At 40.6% G+C, this 19,703-nt stretch overlaps 2 protein-coding genes across 5 annotated transcripts in view; one reads left to right on the top strand and one right to left on the bottom strand.

The window, feature by feature from the left end:
* The window catches only part of plcd1a (phospholipase C, delta 1a), a 16,729-nt gene extending 15,658 nt beyond the window's left edge, over window positions 1-1,071 (top strand). For both annotated transcript variants that reach the window (XM_074622408.1, XM_074622407.1), the window contains exon 15: window positions 251-1,071. In XM_074622408.1, coding sequence (XP_074478509.1) covers window positions 251-342 — 92 coding nt within the window. In that variant the 3' untranslated portion in view covers window positions 343-1,071. The remainder of the gene's footprint in view (window positions 1-250) is intronic.
* Window positions 1,072-18,912, bottom strand: vill (villin-like). Of its 3 annotated transcripts, XM_074622404.1 has the most exons (21): window positions 18,713-18,912; window positions 16,536-16,574; window positions 12,448-12,531; window positions 12,248-12,322; window positions 11,964-12,163; window positions 11,509-11,617; window positions 11,093-11,203; window positions 10,066-10,271; window positions 9,889-9,967; window positions 9,694-9,792; window positions 9,371-9,524; window positions 8,675-8,775; window positions 8,203-8,340; window positions 7,934-8,092; window positions 7,622-7,801; window positions 7,355-7,500; window positions 6,860-7,004; window positions 3,762-3,950; window positions 3,425-3,493; window positions 2,916-3,230; window positions 1,072-1,620 (listed from the first exon to the last, which is right to left on the bottom strand). In XM_074622404.1, the coding sequence occupies exons 1-21, from the start codon at window positions 18,755-18,757 to the stop codon at window positions 1,507-1,509; spliced, it is 2,757 nt and encodes a 918-aa protein (XP_074478505.1). In that variant the 5' UTR covers window positions 18,758-18,912; the 3' UTR covers window positions 1,072-1,506. The 3 variants fall into 3 exon arrangements, with proteins under 3 accessions (XP_074478505.1, XP_074478507.1, XP_074478506.1); XM_074622406.1 differs by lacking the exon at window positions 3,425-3,493; XM_074622405.1 differs by lacking the exon at window positions 16,536-16,574 and having other exon boundaries at window positions 18,713-18,897.
* Window positions 18,913-19,703: the final 791 nt, after the last annotated feature.

Raw genomic sequence — 19,703 nt, forward strand, 5'->3', positions numbered from 1 at the left:
AGCCCAACTCAAACAACGTGAAGCACTGAACTGGAGAAAGCAGAAAGAAAGGAGCCCAGATGTTAGAGAGATATTGAACGGAGAGGGAGATCTAGGAGTTTACAGGCTCAACAGCAAGTTAACACCAAAACTGCAATGACTAACAAAACAAGAGTTGCTGACAGCTTTATGTGATATGACTTATGTGTTCCATATATGACGAGATTTTGACTTGTCTGACAAAGCTAAAAACTCACTTCCTGTTTTCCAGGGTATCGCCACGTCCCGCTGCTCACCAAGCGAGGTGACGTCATCTGCTCGGCCGGACTGTTTGTGCATCTCATGCTCATAGACGCCGAGTAGGCTCGCTTGGTTTGGAAAAACCTTCAAGGAAATTCTAAAAGAATTTGTCCAGTTTTAAAGCTAAATATAATTTAACTCTGATCAAATATGTTTGTCTTCTTGCCAAGGTGCCGACTCATCGATGTCTGCGTAACACTTTTCCTGTCATTGTATAATTGTAGCTTTTTTTAAAAGAAGTGTGGTTGAGAGTAACAAAGAAAGAGTGAATGAAAACTGTGAATGAAAGAGCAGAGTATTTAAAGAAACTGTGTTTGCCGTATTGGGGCGAAGTACAATAATTGGAGGAGTAAAGTGTGGATTCCAGCTTAAGATATTTCTGAATAGTATTTTAACTTTGTTTTATAGATTTCTTGAGGCTTTATATTTCCCTTCAGGATCATACAAATCATGTAAACACAACAAGCACTCAACTGTTTAAAAGACTCTTCTTCATTTTAGTTTCATAATGATGTTGGTCTCTGTTTGTGCCCATTGAGAGAGCCACTGTGTTGAGGTGTCCATTCATTTTGATGAATGCTCCACAATGTTTGTCAGTGTTTTCATTTTTTAACAAACTTCCTTTTGAAAATAACATGATGAGCATGATCAAGAAATTAACTGTATCCTACACAAATCTGCTCTTAACTCATTGAACCTTAATTCACCTTATCAAGTATTTAATGTCAAACAGATCTTTTTAATTTATCTGCATTTGCACTAGCTCTCAAATAAAACCAGCAGAGTCTCTGATTGAAGTGTTTTGTGTGTTTTATTCATAATATAAGTGATTCAGCCGATGACGATGACATCCTGAGAAAACTCGATCATGGTACGATCAGCAAAACATTGAAAAATATAGATAAATATAAAGCATAACAATTGAAAATAATCTTAACTTAAAGGGTAAATCATGTCCTTGATTTTGTTTTTTTATCACAATCATGTAAATAAGATAATTCTAGTCAACATTTTTAATCACTTAAACTTGGTTGATGGTTGAAAATATTGTCAGAAAGTATAAAAAAAACAATATTCAGGTGAAATGATCGAGGCCTCTACCCATCCTGTCAGTCAGCCGGCAGCTAAAATGCTGCTCTAGCTTGTTTTACAAACAGGTTTCTCAGCGTTACAGTGAGACAGGTTTGACGATGTTTCCATGTGAATCCAACGGTGAATTGTTTTCTTTTAGAAAAGTCCTGCTTTTTTCTTCAAGTCACTCTGCCTCCACTTCGGCAGGCGCTTGAAGTCTGGGCGAGTCGTTCCGAGCAGGTTCTCAAAATCCACATCAGACAGGTAGTCCTGAGATCAGAGGATAGACAACAGTTAGGCTGACCTCTACTGAACACACTGTGTTATTACATCAGGATAATTATAACTGAATCACATCATCTTCACAGCCAGGGAAGGATTGTGAGACAACGGGGCCTTTGGCACAGACTTGTAAAAGGTTCCTCCTTACATACTGCAGGGATGGGAGGGGTCAGACTGAAGGAGACCGTTCCAAATCACACACTTTTTCTTTTTACTTTTAGTACGTATTGCAGCTGCCCTTACAAATTACGTACCGTTGCATGCAGTACGCATACAATTGGGACATACTACTTCGTCGTAATATTGCTCCTTGAACTTTGACCCTCTTGTTCATATATCTGCTGTGCAGAAGATTGTGGGTCAGAATAACCAGAAAAACATGCTGGCTTGCATACTGCAAAATGCGACCAGATGTAGCAGGACATGCTGGTATTTTTGGCATACTGCATTTAACGTACTATGTATTGGGACATACTAAATCTTTTTCTGGCACACTAAAGAGTATGGCAGTATGGGTATTAGAATGCAGTGTCTCTTTGTGGTTGATTGTGTCTCTTTGAAGTTGTTTGCACCTCTGTCTCTGTAGTTATTTTGTGTCTCTTTGTAGTTATGCTGTGTCTTTTTGTACTTATTCTGTGTCTGTCTGTAGTTGTGTCTCTTTGTGGTTGTTTTGTGTCTTTTTGTAGTTATTCTGTGTCCGTTTGTAGTTATTTTGTGTCTCTTTGTAGTCATTTTGTGTCTGTTTGTAGTTATTAGTGTCTCTTTGTGGTTGTTTTGTGTTTCTTTGAAGTAGTTTTGTGTTTCCTTGTAGTCATTTTGTGTCACTTTGTAGTCATTTTATGTTTCCTTGAGGTTATTTTGTGTCTCTGTGTAGTTATTTTGTGTCTCTTTGAAGTTATTTTGTGTCTCTTTGTAGTAATTTTGCATCTATCTGAAAACAAGCTAAGTAAACAGCTTTACTAATGGTGTGTTTGTACTTCATTGCATTTCAGTGAAATGTTACCATAGCCTTTGCAGCAGTAATACGGAATAAAGGAAAAAATGCAACAGATAAAAATATCGGATTGAATTTGGCAGAATCTCAATATTAAAAGAGTCTAATCAGGATCAGTAGCAAAACACACGATCAGGATATCTCTACTTTTAACTGAGCTGTGACTTTCCAACAAGAAAGGCATGTTCACTAAGCCATCCATGCATGTTTGCAGCATTCACACAACTAATAACACCCAGCACATAATGACTCCCGTGTTTTTGCAACAGCTCCGTAATTGCGCACCCACCTCTCTCAGGTTGGGGTCCACTCCCTGCGGCAGCTCACTGGGAGACCTGTTGATGAGGAGCTCTGGGTCCACAAATGTCCCAGAGCCTCCAGCAGAGGGGGAGGATGGAGTGAAGCTAGAGGAGGGGGACAGGTTCATGGACGCAGAGGACTGGGCCCTCTGGGTCGACGGGCTGGTGGGAGTGGAGGGTCTGGGGGACAGATCGCCTCCGTGGAACCTGTAGACTGGAGGGGAGCTCGTGGGGCCTCCTGGAGCCCCGTAACCTCCTCCACTAACCCCACCAGGACTCCTATTGAGATTAGCGTTGCTCATATCCTGCAGACGTACAACACGGGTGAGTGAAATCATATGTTTGGTGGACTTTTACAAGACATTTGAGAGAAAACATCAAAACTGTAAACACTCACAGATTAGTAACAGTGATATTTAACACATTAGTCGTCATTACATTTGTGATATTAGTACATTTAGTCAATTAATGAAAGGATTAGTGTCAATCAATCACTTACAACAGTGATCTGTGAGAGAGATGCTGGATCACTCAGCTTTTTTTTCATCTCCTCATAGGAGTTGCCTCCCTGTTGAGAAGATCAAGTGAGGCAGGATTGAACATTCGTAAAGCATGCGTCTTCATCTTCAAACAATCCATAAAAATCATCCACATGTGACTGAATGTTCTTTTTTCTAATCTCTGAAATGATTCGTTCACATGTTTGCGTCTACTTCAATCTGCGTTGATGTCATGGAAATGTCATGGAACACTATGAATAGTGATTTTGTAAATTGTTTAATCATGCTGCAATATTGTATCAAACACATTCTCAAGAGAGCCTGTAATAAACTCACGCTCCACTTATGAGGATCCCATGCGTTGAACCACCCGGTGAACGTGGGCGGTTCGTATCCCTGTTTGACGAAGACGATGGGTGTGTCGGGGTCGCGACCTGCGGGGTGAGTCCTCAGGTATTCCTGCGTGCTGTTCCACGCCTCCTTGGTCTCATACTGGTTGGCTGAGTTTCCAACCCACAAGAATATCTGAGGTGATTTGGAGAAAGAAGAAAAAGAGAGATATAAATCCCTTCTAAGGCACTGTGAACTACGTGTATTTAATCAAGTACTGTACTTAAAGAAGTATTTTATTGCTGGTAAGATGGTCTTTTCATTAAACTAGGCTGTCTATGCAGTAGTAGTAGTAGTTAAAGAAACTTTATTTATAACACAGAGAAAATTCCTGTCTAAACCAAAATCACACATTTTGTTTTTGCTGTTAAATGAGAGGTGCCTTTGGGTGCTGGTGGCAACATTGTTCATTTGTATACACTACCCACACTGTAATGATACAAAGCTGGTTGAAAATGGGCAAAGTATCCCTTTAAGCACAGTTTTGAGGTACTATTATGCTTCTTTATACTTCACAACATTCGAGAGGGAAATATTGTACTTTTTACTCAACTATATGTGTTCATCAGCTGTAGTTCCTGGCTATTTGCTTATTATTTTTCATAGAAACATACACGAAGGAGTGTAACAGTAGGCCTACACAGAAGTCACGGTTCGGTTCATACCCCGGTTTAGGAGTCAAAGTGCTAAATACCTTCATTCACACCAATGACCAGGGTCGGACTAGGGTTATCTGACCCATGTCCAACCCTTCTTTTGTCAAACCAAACCAAACCAGTCAGATTGGGCTGATGGTGGCATCATCAATGTGTGCTAAAATGTCACAGAATGATGCATGTTTGGGGGATAATATGGTGTAAATATAGTACATACAGCATTTTTTACCTAAATGTTAGACTAAACTATGTTATACTGAGTTACATGGAGCTGAATATGCAAAAACATACAGACAACATACAGATTTACAGCATCTATCAACACTCATGAACCTATTTTCATCTGTCTATCTACTGTACACATGTATCGGATATTACACTACATGTGCTATCTAATAAAATATTACAAAAGGAATACATAAACTTATGAAGACTGAAATGTATATTTCACTCAATCTACCAGCAAACATTTGCTACATATAGTACTAAAGTTTTCCAGCTGGGCATGTGTCAAATACAGATAAAATCCTCTTGATGGGGACTAACTGAGGTAGCAATTTACCTACTGGCAACTTTGGAAAACTATTTCCATTATAACAATAAGGAATATTTCAAACACTTCTGTGATACACTCAACAAACACTTTCCCAGAAGGCAACAGGTCAAGATGGGCTATAAAAACTGATCTCTAATGCTATGAAATTGAAAATACAAAAAAAATAAAATCTTAAAGAACTTGTGCATTCGTATTGTTGGAGTGTTGATTGGCACATCTGGGTGATGGAGTGCGTTAACTTGTTGGATGTGTTTCCACTCACATGATTCACATAACTCACCCTACAACACACCCTACATTGCTCCCACCTCCCTTTCATTGCACTCGCCATAATGTGACTGACTCGCACGCCAATCTGCTTGTTGTACCAACTTCAGTGTCCATGTTTCGATCATGGCGTACGGCTAAACGTTTCCGGGCGGAACTTGGAGCATTGTTGGTTCCACATTACGCGCATTAATCTACCTGCGTGAACCGGACCAAGACGGTTCGGCACAAATATAGGAGCCTAAACGAACCCTCACAGCTCTAATATGAGCTTATAAAACATGATGCATTGTTCCCTGAAAAAGCATCCTCTTATCAAGTTGTTTTTATTCTGAGTTATTAAGCATTTTTCTTTCTTATAAAAAGTTATTAAAATAAACCAGTGTGAGATTTCAACCTATTTTCAAAGAAAACATACTTTTTCATAACTCCACAACCTGCCTGTTTAAAAGATATTACTTTTGGCACACACACCTTTGACATGCAATAAAGACCCTCAGCTGGAATTGAACCAACAACATCACAGTTACAAAGCACATGTTGGAACCACTCAGCCACCAAAGCACTCTGCAAGTGTATTTGTTTCTTATTTTATCATAGACATTTTTAAAAATGTTGGTTTGCATTTAAGAACTATGAAATATTGTCAGTGCACTGCAAAATAAAGTTTTTAGGTCTCAATTAGACAGAAGTGTCCTTATAAGATTGAGGTTTTTGCAGATTGAAATGCCAAACACTGTATAAATTAGCCACAGCTGGATTTGAACCAGCAACAATGTGAGTTGAAGCATGTATTCACTGAAACAATCTTCCTCTTATCAAGTCTTTTTTTTCCCTCAGAAATTGAGTTCGCACTTATTTTCATATCAAAAGTGATAAAGAAGTTGTGTTCCAGGGCATATCAATGCTGCCAATGTCTCGTCTATATTAATTTACATAATTTACAAGGAGGAGTATTTACAAGCTGCACTCCTCCAGCATCAAACAGCCTTCAGTGTGACAACATGGTCTATGTCTCCATCTGTTGGAGGAATCGTGATACTGCACTCATCATAAAGGCATAGAGCTTCAATAGAGGCATGAGGTGGTTAAATAGACCAATGGGTTATGGTTTTCTTTGAATGGGAATTGGGATCATGTATACAGGTCTGATTTTTCAAAACAAAGCCAAAGACAGTTGTATTTAGATGGAGTTAGTACCTATAGCGACATGTAAATGTGATTAAATGAGATTTACAGTTACCCGATAAGATTTCAAATGGCACAGATGGTACCCGAATGGCCAATTTGGAGATTCCGACCTTAACGTGCGTCTACTAAAACCTCTCCAACTTTGCTCTGCTTCACTTTATTAGCATCAGTCTGTGAACAGGTAATGCTCAGATGTTGTGAAATGGTTAGCTAGAGGTTTTGGGCTGCATCTGCATCATACCAAAATGATATTCACATTCCCATTATTTTAAGAATAGAAGATCTACTATGGTAAATAAAATATGATAATGTGCTCTGTAGGCTGCCCTACACGCTAGAAAAACTACGCTCTGGTGTCCATCACTGCGTCTCACCTCCTCCCAGGTGTCCAGCAGCATGACATCCTCCTCGTCCAGGTCACTCTGGGCGAAGTCGTCCACCTCGGTCATCCTGAACTGACCGACCTGATTGGAGCATTCAAACAGCCGGGGACTGTGAGGAGGCTCCTCCTTCTGCAGCCTGAAACAACCCAGAGTCAGTACCACTGTATAATCTGCTGTTTGTGTGTGTTTCAGATGACATTGGGCATATTCCACTGACCTTGATAGAAAATTAATCCATGCAGATTTAAATGTAAGCTTATTAATGTTTCAAAATATGATTAAAGAGAGATTTTTGGACCAGTTTTGGGGCCCTTGCTAGGTTCTTGTTTTTGCTTTAATATAAAGTAAGAAGAAAATATGTAGAGAACAAAACATGGTTGAATGATCGTAGTCGTTAATTTGTGGCTGTTGAAGTGCACAAAATCCATTAATTTCTCTTGAAAACGCCTGATTCAAAGGTGTGACGTTGCTGCTGTCTGTGCGTACCTCTTGTCACTAGCATAGGGAGCCTTCCCTCCCACAGCTACCCAGAATTCAGCTGGCTCCTGGCCCTCCATCACCACCTGCTTGTCCTGCTTGGACAGCACATCAGACATCGCTCTCCCCATCACCCTCTCATCCCCGCTGCAGCCCTGGAGAGACGGACATCAAACGAACACGTGGATTTGTGTGAAAATGCAAACACAAAATCACATCTAAAAGGGAGTTCATGCGAGGCTTTCGCAGCTTGTTATTCCACAACACGGCACATACCTTTCCATACCACAGGTAGCATATGTGGTCGGTCTTCAGCAGGAAGACGTCGTTGGTGCTGAGAGACGAGGCCCTCGCCAGCACTTCAGTGGCCTTGGTGTTGAGCTCATTAGTCCCTCTGACCTGGAAGAGCCTGGCACCTCCGTCAGGGTTGACCACGCCAGGTCGGCCTGTACCACCCTAAACACACACACACACACATACATTCCTTATCGTATTGCAGTAATAAGTCCTCCAGTCTTCAACTAGAATTGCACACACAAACAAGCTTTGAGCATTTGTAATCCAGCATAAAAAGAATCTTCACTGCACCTCAAAAATGACGAGTTTGCCTTTGAATATAGCAAGGAAATGACGAGGCTCCTTTCCCATGACCACTCTGACCTGGACCGGCGCTCCATTGTACTTGTTATCAATATTAACAGCCTGGTAGGCGCTGGCTGTGATCTCATCTTTAGTGGCGTGGCGGCCCTGGTGTAAGAAACATCAAATCAAGTTAATACAGAGTTCTTTTTTAATTTATCAGAGCCAGAAAGAGAGATAAAAAACAAAGGAAACATTCCTTGTGTGATGATACTGACCTGCCACATGTAGAGTATGTACTGCTGCTGGTTTGATATTTGATATGTGTACAGCACCAAGTAGCAGTCTCCTCCATAGAACTGTCCGTAAGTACTCGGATTTACTTCGGCCAGCTCCAAGTCCTCAATACGCCACACCTGACCCGGACATGGACATGAACAAAAACACAAAACGTGTCAGGTTTTTCCTCTCCTGATACAGGCCCTTTTCACATCAGCCATTCTGACATGTAATTGCAGGGTGTAATGGATCAAATTAATTATGGTGTCACAGCCGTTCCAGTGAGTCAGCATGCACAATACCAGGAACCTGGTACATCTAAATGGACCAGGGTCATAATTAATGTTATTAATTACACCGGTGTTTACCCTGCAAAGACATGTCAAGATAGCTGCTGTGAAAAATTGAAATTAGAAGTCCATCTACAATTTGTGTTTGTGTGTATTTTGACATCAGACAAAGTTTCCTCACCGTAACGACTCCAGAGCCGTCGTCCACCATCCGCTGCTGTGCTGCCAGTTCAGGACGAGCGTGGAGCTCCATCACATCGAACTTCACTTGGTCTACCTTTGCTGTATGGAGACACAAAGTGTTAAGTGTTAAACAAGTCAATAAGACATTAAGCAATAAATAATTATATGAATTATACACAAACAAAATAATTTATATATTATTTAATCATGAAATTGTAAAAAAAAAAAAATGTTTTTACTACAAGATTATCGTGGCCAAAAGAATTCACGATAACAATATTATCGCGATACCGATATAAAAAATTGGAAAATCAGTCAAATTCATCTTATCTTTGTTTATGTGCGTTTCGTCTCTTTTTTGGCAAATAAATTACACTCAAAATACTAGTGTAGGGAGGTGGAGAGAGAGTCTGTAACCATAACTGTATAAAAGCGTAACTTAAAGTGACGCTGGTTTATTTACACAATATTATCATATGTGTATTAGTAACATGATATCAATGTTTAATTGTTTACGGTTATCGTCGATATGGGTATATCGCGACACCCCTAGTTGAAATAAAAACTGCTGAAATGAGATAAAAATGACCTACAATAAGCTATTTTATTGTGAAAAGAAGCAGGATGAACATTTTTACTTTTAAAGCTATCTGACCCAGAGATGTGGATTAATTCAAGGTTATGTATATGTTACCTATCTTTCCCATGCTGTAGGTGGTACCCAGACCCTGAGTTTGTCCTTTATCGCTCCAGGATTTGAACAAGTGCTTGAACATCGCTGACTCTCCTCCCTCGGTCATCACCTTCACACTAGTGCTGGACGGGTAGTTCTTAGCTTTGATGTAGCCCTGGTAGAAAAGATGATACAATATTACCATTTACCTTCCTGGCAAAAAAAGAACCATCATATTGATTACGTATAGAGTGTGATATATAGAAAAGGGAGATTTTTGTAGAGTACATATTGTTCTGGCATCTCTTCTTATGAGGAGTAATTTGAGCTATTTATAAACTCACCACTGCCCTGTTGAGAGCTTCCCGCCGCTCCTCCTTGGAGGCCTGTTTGCCTTTCCACACCATCACACTGGAGCCTCTCTGGTCCACGATGTAACAGTCCTGACAGTGAGAGGAAAACAAACAATGAGACAGGACTCATGATGATCTATAATAACAGTCTCTAGGGAACATGTTCAAAGGATGAAAGAGAATTACAGAGGAGTGCAGCAGATCTTGCGTCAGGGGCTGCGTGGCCACTTCTTGAATCACTAGATTCCCACCATTTTCAAAGACGCTGAGGAGAAACACACATGAAGAACAGTGTTTGATTTTATTCAGTGTTTCAGTGTCATGTTTCAGTAATGATGCAACAGATGAAGTAAAAGTCCTTACTGGTAGAGTCTGACAGAGGTGTTCTGCACCTGGTCAGGTTTGTCATCAGGAATGGCTTCCTTCAGCTGCCCAGTTCTTTGGCCGAGCACCGCCATCATGACCTTCATGAGCTCCGGGGAGTCCTTCTCATCTCCGCCCTCCACCAGACCGATCTGAGCTCGACCTCCTCGCTCCCTGTCCCGGATGTCCTGAGCCAATAACACCGCCTGCAAACAAGGAAGACCCACTTCAGAAATACAGATTATAGTGCTTTTTTTGCACATGAAAACAAACATTAAAGGTGCAGTATGTAGTATTTGGCAGCATCTAGAGGTGAGGTTGCAGATTGCAACCAACTGCAACTGAACTCCCATGTGCCAAACGTGTAGGAAAACTACGGTGGTCGGCGCAAAAAGTGAAAACGTGAACATGCGATCGGCCCTATCTAGAGCCAGTGTTTGGTTTGTCTGTTCTGGGCTACTGTAGAAACATGATGGCCGGTATCTATGAACTTATAACGAGTTGAATACCAAAGATATACACACATATGCAGTATAAAAAAAAGCAATTAATAAACACAATGTTAGTGTTTTTCATAATTGTTTCAAAAATCCTGACTTTGACTATTAATAAAAGTGTGATTTTTCATGTGACCTAAAAATTTGTACTACTAAGTTGTACTGTTAGATAATTGCATAGACTTCTGACCAATCAGAACAAATGTTGTGGCATTTTTCTCATCACAGTATGATAAGAAAAACTCACTTTTCAGCCAAACGGTTTGACCGATTTTGAAAATGTATTCACATTTGTGCTTAGGCTAAAGGAAGTTAAAAATGTCAGTTGTGGGCACAAATGGGTTAAATTTAAAAAGAGAAACTCAATATATTTGAATATTATCATTTTTATATTAATGTAAAGTCTCAACCCCCATGTGGAAATGCCATATTTGAAAGTTTTTTGCATGTGTGACTCTTTTGCAGTGGTGTAAAGTAACTAAGTAAGTACATTACTGCTCCTTTTGCAGCCAATCAGAGGGCAGGATTACCTTGAGCTTCTCCCTCCTGTTGCTCTGGGGGCCGTTCCACTGCACTATGGCTTTCCCCATATCCAGCAGGAATATATCTCCATTGTTAAAGCTGTTCCACGACACCTCCACCTGCACATATGCAAACAAACGTTAACATGATGGATGATTAATATCAACCTTTATTCAAATGTACGGTACATGCTGTCATAAAGCCAATAAAAAAAACATTCTGTTACGAAAGTATTAATTAAATACAACACAGTCACAGCACTCAGGCAATTAACATCTACTCTGACACAGCTCTGGCAACAAGCACGGCATAATTTGTTTAAGGGGGAGTGCCGGCTGTGTGAAGCCTGTGATAGCTCCAGTGGGAGGCGCGGGGCAGGCAGCATTAATCCGTGTCACCGCCCTTTATATTCTACTCTGCATACCTCTGTCGCCGTGACATGCTTCCTCCCTTTGACGTGCAGCAGGCGCAGGACGTTGTAGACGTTTGTGTCAACATGCTGGAAACCCGAGGCCACCCCGCCCTTCTTGTAGCTGAGGAGAGATCAAAGTTCAAGTGTAATGAAACGCACACATGAAGCGGGATGATTGCAAAAGCGCCTGAGTGCATTTATTGTTTTGCTAATTTTGAAATGTAACCTCAATGTTACATAACCGTGAAGCAAAAACACAATGAGAAGTCAGAGGTTAATGAACTTTTTTCTCTGCTAAGCCTCAACAAAACAAGTGTAATTTGTGTCATAATGATTTCATGCGGAGGGATTACTGTTGTAAACCATGTCTCAGGAAGATTATGGCATAAGTGTGTGTGTGTGTGTGTCTCTCCTTATTGGTCACCACCCCCTTCTAGTTCGCACCAGGCCCTTTTTCTTTCACTCACATGAGGCCATTTTTGAAGTAGCTCCTGAACCTCGGTGACTCGTTGCCCTGCACCTCCCTGTGCTGGACCGGACTCCCACCCAGGTGCTCGTCCAGCTGGGTGACGTAGATTGCTGCTGCACCTTGCTCGTCCTGAGAGGAGGTGTTTCCTATCCAGTAGTGGATGTCAGACGACTGGCCTGAGCCCTTGTTCTGACTTATCTGGTGAAAAACAAAGCAAATAGAAGACTCAAGGCATGTTCAAATGATACGTCTTCATTAATGTTGAGCCAGTATTGTACTCACATAAAGAACAATGTAACAGTCTCCCTCAAAGAAGTTGCCAAAGCCTTGAGCTGGAACAGGCACCATCTGCATGTTCTGAATGAGAAAACAACAACAACAATGTTAGATATTATGAAATCTTACACAAAAATAAGACTCGTAGTGTCCACACACACACACACACACAGAGTAGTATGGTATTTGTTCCACTGCTGACTCACATTGATGGTCCATATCTGCAGGCCCGGCTTTCTGCCGACATTTCTAAATGTGTCTTGATTGTCATCATTCATCATTCTGCTGAACTGAAACAAACACACATGTCAGGATAGAAAACAGGGAGGATTTACATTGTTTTGAACTGTTTATATCAGGGTGTAAAGAACAGGTGATTTATGCAATAAGACACATTTAAGGTAGTATGTGAGATGTACAAGCAAAAGATATACAGAAACGTTAAACATCTTAGTGATGCTGAAGCACAGTTTATTCTAACTCTAGGATTTATGGTCAGTGCTGGAATCTCAAGAGTAGTTTTAAGATATATACAGCTATACATACAGCTGTTTTAGACTGATGTTTACACTGATTTAAAAAAACTTTCATTTAATACAATATCCACAACTTTTACTTGATAAAAGGCTAGAAACATGGACTATCATTTTAATTATGTTGGCAGCCTTGATAAGTGTTTAGCAATCTCCGTCCGTCATGGATGTATATCTGTTGTCTGTTTGTACCATCTTCTATTTTTAACTGCCCTTGTCTGTTTTTGACATGCTTTATTTTATAGTTTTTGTAACACTGTAAATAAAGGATAAATAAAATAAAGATAAATATAAAGAGAACGCCGTCTTTAGATACAGTCTATGGTCCGTACTTCTAAAACGGTGCGTCTCTCTGGCGCTGCAGGGCGATGATATTGTGCGGCCGACGCTTCCTATACCTGTAGGGGCAATTAATTCCATATTTGCTGTCCCTACTTTTCAATGACTGTAATGTGGATATGATGGTGCCCGACAACAATGTTCTGCTTTTGTTTTTATTTTCCCTGATTTTATTTGGAAGTTAATACATTAGGTTAGAACACCAATTTACATAAAAAGATAATCTAATCCAATTGAAACTTAAAGGTGCAGTGTGCAGGACCTGGCGACATCTAGTGGTGAGGTTGCAGATTGCAACCACCTGAGAACTTATTGAACTTCTCCCGAGAACTACGGTGGCCGATGCTACAACGTGAAACGTGAATGTCCATTATGTGCTACTGTAGAAACATGGCGGCCGGTTACGTTAAGTGGACCTGCTCCCTCCGTAGATGTAAATGGCTCAATCTAAGGCAACGAAAACACAACGATTCTTATTTTCAGGTGATTATACACTAAAGAAAACATATAATTATATAATTATTAACATTATATTCCATTTCTGCCAATAGATCCCTCTAAATGTTACACACTGTTCCTTTAACGCTTCTACCACCACTGCTTGAGGTCTAACCGTATCAAATATGTGTTAACCTTACAGCATATTATGAAACAAATATCTAATTGCAACTCCTCCAAAGCACTTCAACAGAAAAATACAGCCTTTTTGAAGCCTCCTCCTCCTCATCGCTCATCCTTCGAGTTCCCCTATCTTTTCACTGGAAACAGATGTCTCTAAAGTGACATGTGCACCATTTCGACAGATTGGATCTCTGACAGCGAAACACCTCTAATCCCCCTAATGAGTGTCAGCTTGGCGCCATAGCAACACACAAGTTCTGCAATCAGCGGCGCTTAAACAGCCTCTTGACTCAGATATCAGAAACAACAGCACTGATAAGCAAACAGACTGTATCGCCAGCTGAGCCGAGGATATATAGGCTTAGTGGTGACACGCTGTATGGAAACAGGCTCTGCAGGACGCCTCGCTGCCGGCAACATATCATGAATGCAAATACAGGATCCATGCATACATGATGCGATTGGCAAATAGCCGGGGGTTGCAGTTATTCTCCAGAGAAATAACCCAGCTATAATTCATCGGCTCACACACAGAGTCTAATCTTCGCTCAAGGTGTAGGAATAAAATGTCTGGCTGGGCAGTGATTGATGGAGAGGGTTGGTGTAAGGTGAGGTGAGACAGATCAGGTCAGCTGTGCAACACCAGGATGTTAACCACACCCTTTATTAATACTATAAAGGCTCTGGTTTTCAAGTAATCAGATAAAAAGAGGTGACACACACAGAACAAACAGAAAAAAGGGTTGAGATTTAAATAACTTGATAGGGCTGGGGCTGAAGTCGCAAAATCCTACTTCATTTGGTGTGTGAGTCTAAGGAGGACTGAGAGGCACAGCTTAGTCATACTCATTTTACAATATCTATAATACATTAAGAGTTGCAGTTCTATAAAGCAAGATTATTTGCCAAAAGTAACTATATGGGAACTTTAATAGTAAATGCTGAAACATAGTGTAACCTAAACAAACAGAGTGTGCTAATACATTTTTAGCATTTTTAGATTTACCTTTGCCCAATTTTTTACTTTTTACTGAATAGAGCTTGAACGGATCATAATGTAACTCAATGCAACTATACGTTATCTAGCCAAGCAGGACTGTGTGCCCATCGGCTGCTAATAGCTAACGTTACCAGCCATTAGTCATTAGTCATTAGTCCTGAGCTCTGATCCCCGGTACCTGCGGTACTGTAGAAAAACGAAATACTGCCATGTTTTCAGAATTTGGGCATCGACTTGGTACCAAAGTATCGTTTCTCGTGACATCCCTTATTTCTTCATTCAAAAGTTACATAATCTCACTTCAAAGCCAAATTGAAAAGTCTACTTAAAGCTACCAACTCTTTGCTTTGTATACACACACCCTTGCATTTATTATGTATCATGTGCTGTCATGATAATGTATTATGTATAATTTTGTATTATGTGTCCTGTCCTGTTTGTTTAGTGCTGTTCTGCCATTGTATGTATGTTTTAATTGTGACCTATACAAATGGTGGTGAAAATTACATTTCAGCTAACTCTGATACAACATATCAAATGGTAGTATTTAGGTTTAATATTGTACATGGTCCCATTCAAATGAATGAAATAACTAGAGACCATCTAGCGATTGGATCACACTAGCCACGATGTCAAATCGGGCCAGGGGCGTAAAGTGTGCGGAGGCCCTTCCCCACTTCCTACCCCCCTACTTCCGGCGCCCTTACTCGGACCACACCCATCTTCGAACACTTCATTTTGATCTCAACTACACACCTGTAAAGTTTTGAGACAGCACCTTGCACAATTGTGACGCTATTGCTGAGACAAAATCTGTCCACAGACAGAAATATAAACACCAAAACCTCCTCTGTGGTAGTTCATGCTACAGTAGCAGTCTCCAGGACCGCATTTCGCCATGATGACACACACACACACACACAAACAATACCAGCCACATGCTGTCACGGCTGGTTAATATTCAAATGATAACAGTAATTACCTCACAAAGTTGGGAAATGTTATGTTTTTATAATGATGTTGAAAGAGCCGAGAGGAATTTTTCTTGATGCTAAAAACAATTCATCATCACATCCACTAGTTCAAACATCTCTTGATCACTTCCTTTTGTTATCTGGGCAAAGGACAGGCCACACCCATGGCTATACTCCATACATGAAACTGTGACTAATAGTTTCCCTCAGTATGCATATACTATTTAATATTTAAAAATAGCAGGATCCCATTCTCAACTGATTTGTGATGAAATATCCACTTTTATTGTTTAGTTTATCTCAATTTCATTAAATACATTTCCTACATAAACTTTGAAAAATCTGGAGAAGACTTTAATTGATTTGAATTAATTACTTGACTGAATGCCAATTGTACAAGAAACTAATTGTAGTGGCAACTCCCTGTTGTGAATGAAATACAACTGCTGTGCGATGTAATCTGATCTCGCTCTAAACATATGAAAAACAAATATTCTCTGAAAAGATCAATTGAAGACCAGAGTCGCTTCCATTACTGTGACAGGAAAGACTGGTTCCACTTCAATTAACCTGCGGTGTCCATTGACTCAGCAAACACAATGGGCTTTGTTAATGGTATAAATGTGTTCACCTCGTTTTAATATGACATGATGGAGGTTTAAAAACACAGCATGAGGTCTGTTTTAAAGATACTTTTCAACAAACATGATAGTAAAGATGTAAGCCTTTGGGAACTGCAGTGATTCAGAAAGAGGAAATGGATAGAAAAAAACCCCCAGAAAACAATCTAGTGAAATATGTCACCAAAATAAAAGCATGGATCTTACCTTGTGTTGCGTCTGGCGGAGTGAAGGCCTCGCTGTCTCCTACAAGTTATGGAGGTTTAAATTAGTGAAATGATGTCTCTCTATGCAATAAAGTATCGCAGGCTTTCCCTTCCTCCTGTGTGCAAGCTGGAGTGTGTGTGTGGCAGAGAGGGCTGGCTGTATTTGTCTCCACACCCACCTCTGAACACACCTGCAATTTCCTGCCTCAATATTTACAGTACAACAACTTTAAATACACCTCTTCATACATTGTTTCCCGGCCCCCTCTGAAGTGGAGATTCTGGCTTGTTTTAAGGATGAATGAAGGGAAACTTGCAGAATGCACCTCAAAGTCAAGATGCTTGAGAACATCATCTAAAATACCTGAGTTGAGAGGTGTAAGAAATATCGAGTATCACAATATTACGCTTTGTGATACTGTATAGATTCTCAAAAACAATCGATTTTCAGTTAATAGTTTACATGCAAAGATTAACTCAGTGCAAATATACATTATATGCCGTCTCAGTGTATGTGCCCTTTCAAAGTACTGTTATGATGTTGGATGTTACAGGGACTCTGATGAAGGCAAATGCAGATCCTAAACTTCTGATTGCATAAAAAACTAGTAAACTCTTTTGCTCAGATTTTATGCATAGGGTGGTGTGTTCTTTATACGACAGTTTTCCTAAAATTGGATTTAAAAAGTTGCAATATATCGTCTTGCTTGTGTATCGCAGTATATTGCAATATATTGTATCATAACCCCTGTATCACGATACGTATCGTATCGCCAGATGGTGTTACCAATTACTGGATTACTGGAAAAGATGACGCTCAATATCTGTAGAGTGTTTACTTTGATCTTTACCATTGGATGGCTGTGTGTCTGGCCTCTCTGGTCCAGCTTTCGCTGCGGCACTGAGCGTTTCCACTCGGCGATGCTGCGCCACACACACCGGCTGTGACCGCGCCGTCCTCCGTATGGCGATTGCCTCATTAACGTTAGGGTTCCCTTATAGCATTGAGTTTTAATCACAAATATTGCCAAATAAGTGCTTTTGCTTTTCGCTTTGACAACCAAATCCTCCGCCATCGTCTTGTCTGTCAACTTTCTCTCGTCCAATGTGTTAAATCTGACTCCTGCGTACGGAGCAGACACTTTCAGTCTCAGTTTGTAGCGTCCGACTATGTCTTGATTACACGGCACTGATACGCCAAAATTAACTAAATGGGTTTTATTTCTATATAAAAAAAAGCAAGACAGTGGGGGCGGTGGGCAAGTAATGTAATCGGTGTATGCCTGACCACCGTGTAACACCGACTACCGCGGCAAGCCTACCAGATTCTTGCCAATACACAGCCATAATTGAGATGGACTCGAGCCTCACTCAAGGTCCCAATTGTGCTCCAAGTAGCCAGTCGGCGTTGTGTTTATGTTCGGCTGAGCCCTCAGCAGCACAGTGGGCATTACAGGGGCCACTTGACACCAATTATTCATTCCACAACTGTTACAACTAGCAGATGGGGGAATTGGACTCAAGGAGCATGGAGTGCTATTGGAAAGGAATCAGAGGCTTTCTGCGGCTAAGTCTCTCATTCTGTGCCGACTCACACAGACACTCGAGGAGGAACGCTTGACATTATTGAAGGTTTACAGCTCCGCGGCTTTGATCCCCCAACAGAGGAGGCATTGGCAGCTTGTGTTTACATGCGTTTGCTAAATGCGGAGATGTATTAGCACGCTGCATCCAAAGTGATTTGCACACTTTTTTTGAAGTATATTAGACAAGAGGAGCCTTTGCAGAATGGTAATCCGTAGTCAAACACTGAGTTGTATGTAAAGAAACAATAGAAATGAATTGTGGGTGAGTTGTTTTTACACCTAACCTTGAAACAAATCTGTTATTTCTCTACCAAAAGCATCAAACAGTGGTTCTGCTTTCCACCCAAAACATTTCCAAACTGTGTGAACAATCTGTAAACTTCTTCTGTTGCACGTTGCAGTCAGAGCATGAATCATGGATGAGGCTCCCAGCTGATGTTTTCTGTTCAGGGATACATCTATTACACTTGTCTTTTGTCTTATATAGGCTAGTTCACACAATCCCCGCCAGGGAAAACAGATTGTTACATAACTAACCTGGTTTTCTTGCTAACCAACAGCTTCAAGTCAACAGACTGGACGTTGTTCTTACCTTTGACCACTGCTTTCCATTTTTAGATCCAATCCTGGACTCCATTATGAAAATAGGATCATTTCAACAACGTTGTGGTGAACTTCAGTCCCCACATATCTGAGGGACGAGTGGAAACTTAAGAGGCAAAGAAAACCCTCCACAAGAGTTCTTCAGGCTGGAACAATAGGCTCCGTAATGCCTAATCCACTGCTGCAGTTAAAGTGGCTGCTACGTAAGCGGAAGCTAAAAGTTCACATCAAGATATCGCATGAAGCTTAGCTCCTCTTGGTTGCACATTAACCAGTTTATATCCATATTATTAATGCACCTGCAGATCATTTAACCTTGCAGACAATGGAGTCAAAGTAAGTAGTGCTCATGATTTAAATGGACTTAAATGCAGCGTTTCACATTTCATTTTAGATTAAGTAAACTGTATTCATTGCATTATCAAACTTTTTTTTCCTGAGCACTTTAAGGACTTCTTGCACAATTGACAGATGAGCAAACTCCATCTGCTGACAAAGCTCATGCGATAGGAACAAAAGCTCCAGACCAGCTACTAAGTGAACCTCATGAGTGAAATTTTTTGTCACTTGCTGTTTTCAAGGTCAAGAATGAACTTTGAACATCAAACTGTGTTGTGATGTTTAAAAATGCAAAATGTTCAGCCCTGTGTGTGTCACCTAAATATGCATCAGATTTTCAAGCCACTAGGGGGCAGCAGAAACAAGCTGTGAACACAACATTGACACATCGTCTCCTCTGAAGTTGCTTATTTACACATCACACACAGCTGGAGCAACATAAGCATTCATTTGGAGTTGTGTTTCTGACCACCTGGTGAATGTAATGCCGAATATCCACTGCATGGTACGGCTTGGCCCGGCTTGACTCAACTTTGACTCGCTTTTGGTACCAGGTACTTTACTCAGTTTTCCACTGTGTTCTTTCGCAGGATCCTTTCATCGGCAACCAAACAGAGGAACGTCTGTACTTCGTCAATTGA

The sequence above is a fragment of the Sebastes fasciatus genome, chromosome 21, assembly GCF_043250625.1.
Source record: "Sebastes fasciatus isolate fSebFas1 chromosome 21, fSebFas1.pri, whole genome shotgun sequence".
In the NCBI taxonomy this organism is placed as follows: Eukaryota; Metazoa; Chordata; class Actinopteri; order Perciformes; family Sebastidae; genus Sebastes; species Sebastes fasciatus.

Bases quoted from the DNA above. Each gene is read 5' to 3' on its own strand.
- vill (XM_074622404.1), bottom strand. From the start codon at position 18,757: ATGGAGTCCAGGATTGGATCTAAAAATGGAAAGCAGTGGTCAAAG. The intron at 12,323-12,447 runs GTGAGTCAGCAG...TTTCTCATTCAG, and splicing joins TGCAGATATGGACCATCAAT to AACATGCAGATGGTGCCTGT. The intron at 8,776-9,370 runs GTAACATATACA...GTCTCCATACAG, and splicing joins CTACAGCATGGGAAAGATAG to CAAAGGTAGACCAAGTGAAG.